The following is a 7,098-nucleotide window of genomic DNA, read 5'->3' on the forward strand; positions in this document are numbered from 1 at the left end:
ACGAGGAAAGTACTTTTAGACTGTTCATCCACATATTCTTGTCTTAGGGTGCCACACGTTAGAACAGGGGTCTGCAACCCTTAGTATCAAGAGATATTTTGCCACCTTAAGAAAAATAGTATAGAGCTGCAAACCGTAACACAGCTTGTAAACTTTTAAAAGTTTTCATCTTTTTTATTTTTATTTTACAGAAAAAGCAATCCGTCCGTGTGAAATCAAATTGTTTTTTCTTTTCTTTTTTGCAAAGTATTCATGGTTAGCTTACCCAAGAGGCTTGCACACTCGAGAAGCTGAACTAAACACATAGGCTTCCAGTCTTTTTTGCTTGCCTTCTTTGCACCTCAGGACTCAGCCTGGGGGCATTCACAGCTTTACAGACAGCAAGCCTGTACAGTGCGACCAATTGACTCCCATTTGCAACTCATTATAAATCGTGTGACTAGGAAAAATAAAAAAGTCTGTATTTCAACCCTTTCATTCCTATTTTGCTCCTAAAATAAATCCATAAAAAGTGGATCAAATAGAGTCAGATTTGGAAAAGAAACATTGTTAACAGACCATTTTAGTGCTAATAAGCTATGTGAACTCGCGCATCTACTCAGCGCAGGAGTGATCACGCGTACACAGCATAGCTGCGCTCGCGACATCGCGAGTTAAGCTGCTTGCAAAGCAAGTTAAACAACCAGCCAGTCACCACGGATTTCATTTCTACAACTAAAAATACGGACTTGACGTTTCCACTGCTAAATTTTGGGCTCATTCATGTTGTTAGTGTTTAACGTTTAAGGGACGTGCTGTAATGAAATAAGTAAACATACTCAGTTGGCGGTGTAGCGGTTGGTGGGACTTCCGAGACATGGATGGGAAGTAATGTGTGTTGTGAGGGTTAAAGGTTTTTTTGAGAGTTGCTGGGAAAATAAGAGACACAGAGTCTGAACTTGTTGAAGTGGAACGCTCTATTTTTGTGAAAGAAAAAATAAATATATACTAGGAATCTGTCCGTGGCTTCATTCCTTGGAATGTTACAATACTCTGAGTAGCGATAGCAGGGAAAGGAGATCGCAAACACAACAATGAGGCAGAAGATCCGCGGAATGCAGATTCCTGCATTAGGACAATATACAATTATCTACTTTCAAAAATATTTGGCTTTATGCTGACAGACTCAAAGCTTTTGTCTACATCAGGCGCTTAAACTGAACAAAAAAACGGATAGAAACTAAACAGTGAGGTTATGGTGCAATAAATATTGTATACCTTGGTAGTCTTTGCATATCCAGAATAAGACATAACCATAAATAACTTGACAGATATCCAATTATTTGTTTTCACAGCCTCACAGAACATCACCCAAGGTAAATTGAACAATCATCACCAGACTTAAACGTAATATAAATGAAATACAATAAAATCTCCTATAATTATGTTTTTACAAGTAAAAATGGAAAACATTGCACACATTTTGAAGCTAAAGCTGCCATGTCTTAAGACTTGAGGTATAACCATAAACTGAGGTTAAAATTCTGGCTAATAAAATGCATAGTGAGGCGGATATATGGCTCAGTGGTCCTGTTTCACCACAAATCAGATGGTATGGTGAAATAGTCTGTTTAGAAGTTTGACTTCCACTTTCGTCTACATTTAGCGTGCGTTTGAGGTACAGCAACGTAACTGAAATATGTACGGGATGGAATGGCATAGTCTCTGTCTAAAGCAGTACCTGGCTATGGGACCCAGGGAACATGCTTTATCAGTATCATTCAGTAGCATGCTACAAACCCTGCTTCAAAAAATGTGCACTACAAAACGTGCTCTTGGTAGCCATTAATCCTGACTTTCTCATTTTTATTAAAAAAAAAAATCAGCACAAATTGTTTTATTCATTTTTGTTTTGTAGGTTAAAGTGTTTTATATATTGTGCTTTTGAGTTAATGTTGTTGATCAATTTGAATTGACTATATATTGAGTTTATTTAATTTTAGTTTTCATTATCAAATGATTCAAGTCGGTCAAAAAATGTTGTAGTTTAAATAAGGATTTATTTATTTTTTCAATTTCAGGCAAATTAATGCACTTTAAATCTTTCTTTCTTTGTTAAAGTAAAGTTAAAGTTAAAGTACCAATGATTGTCACACACACACTAGGTGTGGCGAAATTATTCTCTGCATTTGACCCATCACCCTTGATCACCCCCTGGGAGGTGAAGGGAGCAGTGGGCAGCAGCGGTGGCTGTGCCCGGGAATCATTTTGGTGATTTAACCCCCAATTCCAACCCTTGATGCTGAGTGCCAAGCAGGGAGGTAATGGGTCCCATTTTTATAGTCTTTGGTATGACTCGGCCGGGATTTGAACTCCCAACCTACCGATCTCAGGACGGACACTCTAACCACTAGGCCACTGAGTAGTTGTAAGTTGATCTATATTTCATTCCTTTTTTATGTTAATAAGGTTGAAATGTTATGCAGAGGTGTACTTATAACAAATGTATAGACAAATGATGATATCAAATGATACAGCTTTTAAATCAGGGAACAAAGAGGTCCTCAGAACTGCCAGGGCCAACTTGAACCGGGGCCTGAGAGCAGTAAAGCGTGCTTATGGACAAATCCAGTCACACTTCTCTAACACAAAAGACCCCAGGCGCCTATGGCAAGGCATCCAGTCAATAACAGACTACAGGCATACACCCCCACCGTGCGAGGACATCACAGACTTCCTAAACTCAATCAATTCATTCTTCAGCCGGTTTGAGGAAAACAACAACACCACTCCAACAAAAGCTCTACACTGTTTGGACAATGCAACACTTCATCTTGACCCTGCTGACGTGCGGAGGACTCTTCAAAAGGTAGACCCCAGGAAGCCTGCTTGTCCTGACAATAAACCTGAGTGTGTGCTTAAAGTCTGTGCTAACTCACTTACAGATGCTCTCACAGATATATTCAATACCTCTCTGAGCAAAGCCATCATAACAGAATGCTACAAAGCCATTACTATCATACCGCTACCAAAGAAATCACCAGCTACAACACTGAACGACTACCAGCCTATAACACTCACGCCTATCTTGATTAAGTGCTTTGAAAGGCTGGTCAAGGCCCACATAACATCCAGCCTACCTGCCACATTTGACACTTTCCAGTTTGCATACCGTCCCAAGCGTTCCACTGATGATGCCATAGCAACAGCACTTCACCTCAGTCTGGCTCATCTGGAGAACAAAAACAGCTGTGTGCGGATGCTGTTCATCGACGTCAGCTCTGCCTTCAATAGAGTCATCCCACAATACCTGGTGAAAAAACTCTGTGCTGTAGGCATCAGCACCCCACTTTGCAACTGGTTACTAGACTTTCTCACCAACAGACGACAGACAGTAAGAGTTGGCAAAAACTTTTCACAGACCATCATCATGAACGACTTTCTCACCAACAGACCACAGACAGTAAGAGTTGGCAAAAACTTTTCACAGACCATCATCATGAACACTGGGGTCCCTCAAGGATGTGTTGAGTCCTCTGCTGTTTAAACTGATGTGCCAGATACAACTCAAACCACATCATCAAGTTTGCAGATGACACAACAGTGGTGGGCCTCATCAGCAACGACGACGACTCAGCCTGCAGAGATGAGGTACACCAACTCATCAACTGGCGTGACACCAACAATTTACATCTCAATGTCAATAAAACTGAGGAAATAACTGTGGACTTCAGGAGAAATCACAAGCCACACACACCCCTCACTATCAATGGCAGTGCTGTGGAATCAGTGAAGAGCACCAAGTTCCTGGACGTGCACATCACTGTTGACATGTCACGGTCTACCAACACCACCTCCCTTGTCAAGAAAGCTCAGCAACACCTCCACTTCCTACGCAGGATAAGAAGCGCCAACCTCCCCCCACTGGGACTCACCGCCTTCTACAGGGGTGCCATTGAGAGCATCCTCACCAGCAGTCTCTCATTCTTGTATGGTAGCTGTTCTGTTGCTTACCGGAAAGCTCTACAGAGGGTGGTGAGGTCAGCTGAGAAGATCACCAGATCAGCCCAACTAACCATATACCCATTCGGCTGCCACAGAAGAGCCACCAACATCATCAAAGACCCCACACACAAGCTGTTTACTCTCCTACCATCTGGCAAGCGCTACAGCAGTATGTGTTGCAAGACTACCAGACTCACCAATAGCTTTTTCCCACAAGCCATCAGAATGCTCAACTCATTCATGAAAACTGGATTACAAATCCCTCCACAACCTCCACACACACCTGTGGAACTGAAAAAAGACGAACTCAATGTCTGCCAGATACTCTTATGCACATAGGCAAATATCCCCTTGCACAAGAATGTAACAAGTTTACAAAACTATTCATATTCATGCTGCTACTCTGCACTTGGCACTTTTGCCATATTACACATTATATTGCACTACAGTAAAATACCTCATCCTGACTATATTCTTCCAACAGTATGATAGTTTGTTAACTGTAAGCTCACTGTCTGTCATTTGTTTATCTGTTAAATATATATGTCCTATGTTTAGTCTAATATCTAGTTTATCCTTTGTGTGTGTCAAATCTTGTTTTGATATTGCACATTGGATTATGGGAGAAACGCAATTTCAGTCTGCTGTGTAATGTACTGTTGCATGGTCCGATTGACAATAAAGTTGACTTGACTTGATACCATTTTTTTCCATCTTTCTAGGCAGGGGTATAACAGAACATCATTGAGAAGTACTGGTCTAAAGTGTGAAAGAAGCTTTGGAAGCCCTCTCCTGAAACACTGTTTAGTGCAGGGGTCGGCAACCCGTGGCTCCGGAGCCGCATGCGGCTCTTTGATCACTCTGATGCGGCTCAGCAGCTTACTTGCTGAACCCCCCAATTTTCCTGTGAGACTTATGGATTTCAGTGCCTCGCAGAAATCTCCCGGGATTAATATTCACCGATTTTCACCCTTACGGCTATAATAAGGGCGTGCCATGATGGTACAACATTTGGCACCCTCTACTTTATGTATTACCAGCGTGCCAGCCCAATACTTGTTATACAATATACATTTTCTGCTTGCACACGTACGTGACAGCAAGGCATACTTGGTCAACAGCCACACAGGTTACACTGACGGTGGTCATATAAAACAACTTTAACACTCTTGCTAATAATGCGCCACACTTTGAACCAAAACTAAACAAGAATGACAAACACATTTCGGGAGAACATCTGCACCTTAACACAACATAAACACAACAGAACAAACACCCAGAATCCCGTGCAGCCCTGACTCTTCCGGGCTACATTATACACCCCTGCTACCACCAAACCCCGCCTCCACCCCAACCGTGCTCCCTCACACATCAAACCACCCCCCCCCCCCCTCTCTGTGCGTCGGTTGAGGTGGGCGGGGTTTGGTAGCGGGGGGTGTATAATGTATCCCGGAAGAGTTAGGGCTGCATGGGATTCTGGGTATTTGTCCTGTTGTGTTTATGTTGTGTTACGGTGCAGATGTTCTCCCAAAATGTGTTTGTCATTCTTGTTTGGTGTGGGTTCACAGTGTGACGCATTATTAGTAAGAGTGTTAAAGTTTTATTTTTTTTTATACCGCCACCGTCAGTGTGACCTGTGTGGTTGTTGCCTAAGTATGGCTTGCTTTTCCCTACGTGAGCAAGCGGAAGCCCCATACAACGTGTAACTGATCAGGCACGCTGACTGTAGTGGGTGCTATATGCAGTACCATCACGGCACGCATGACGTTGACAAGCGCCATTCATTTAAAACCCGCGTGCCGCACCAGCTTTCAAATTCCACATAAAGGTGTGGGCAGCGTGTCTGAGACCCCTGGTTATGCATAGCACAAAGCAAAAAAAAAACGTTGTATGCAGTGTTATTTCATTTAAAATTTCAAAAAAAATGTGCGGATCCCATTGTTTTCTATAATTTGTGAAACTGGTCAAAATGGCTCTTTGACTGGTAAAGGTTGCCGACCCCTGGTTTAGTGGAATCATTTCCTTGACAATGAAACGTGTCAGTCAAAAAACAAAAACGAAACAACCGTCTCTTGCTGTTAGGTAATCGCACTCATTAAAACCTCAGTGTTGATTCGATGTCGATTAGTCATGCAGCTCTACTGTGTCGTCAACCCCACAAAACGCTTGGCAAAAAGCTTAACACTTCACGATATTCAATGTAACTTTTTTTTCTATTTGCCATCATTGGTAGCATGTGTTTTATTGTCTACAGGACAACAAGAAGATGAAAAGGTCGCTGGAGGAGGAGCAGAGAGCTCGCAAGGACCTGGAGAAGGCGGTGAGGAGGGTCTTGAAAAGCATGAACGACCCCACGTGGGACGAAACCAACCTGTGAGTCTCCCTTTGACAATCGGGAGATGATGAAAACATTCCTGAGTCAAACATGAAGGCCACAAAGGACGTTGTCATCTCCAGTCAAGACTATGGAGACGTACCCTCTCCTCCTGTTTACAATCATTCCACTGGGTGCTCTCCAGTATGCTCCATGAACGGTGCTGAGCAATTTGTGGTGTTATTGGTACAAGTTTAAGCCTTTACCATGCTCTTTCATAACCTTTATGTTATTTAATTAGGTCTATTTGACTGTCATAAGCTTTGTTCATGTTTGTTTTTGCAATTTGATTCGCTGTGTGTGGGCTTCCTGGGGGAAATGCTCTATTATTAAACTTGTACAGTGTAAATATTGCAACAAGAACAAAAAAGTCATTTTGGGAGAAATAAACAAGGATTTGAGTTGCTTTGTTTCAGTTCCACACATGAATAAACTATTGTATTTTTGTCCCACATACACTCAATCAATCAATCAATGTTTACTTATATAGCCCTTAATGCACAAGCCACAACGACATCCTCGGCTCAGATCCCACATCAGAGCAAGAAAAAACTCAACCCAATGGGATAACGATGAGAAACCTTGGACCGCCCCCACCTTCCCCCCCTGGGCGACCGGTGCAATGGGCGTCGGTTGGATTTAGCATAATATTGTGAGAGTTCAGTCCATAGTGGATCCAACACATGGGTGTCAAACTCTGGCCCGCAGGCCAAATTTAGCCCGCAGTGTAATTTCACTTG

At 42.5% G+C, this 7,098-nt stretch overlaps 1 protein-coding gene across 2 annotated transcripts in view; it reads left to right on the forward strand.

The window, feature by feature from the left end:
* arhgef7a (Rho guanine nucleotide exchange factor (GEF) 7a) overlaps positions 1–6,814 on the forward strand; it is a 60,308-nt gene extending 53,494 nt beyond the window's left edge. For both annotated transcript variants that reach the window (XM_061971255.2, XM_061971254.2), the window contains one exon: positions 6,239–6,814. In XM_061971255.2, coding sequence (XP_061827239.1) covers positions 6,239–6,361 — 123 coding nt within the window. In that variant the 3' untranslated portion in view covers positions 6,362–6,814. The remainder of the gene's footprint in view (positions 1–6,238) is intronic.
* Positions 6,815–7,098: the final 284 nt, after the last annotated feature.

This window comes from Nerophis lumbriciformis, linkage group LG13, assembly GCF_033978685.3.
Source record: "Nerophis lumbriciformis linkage group LG13, RoL_Nlum_v2.1, whole genome shotgun sequence".
Lineage (NCBI taxonomy): Eukaryota > Metazoa > Chordata > Actinopteri > Syngnathiformes > Syngnathidae > Nerophis > Nerophis lumbriciformis.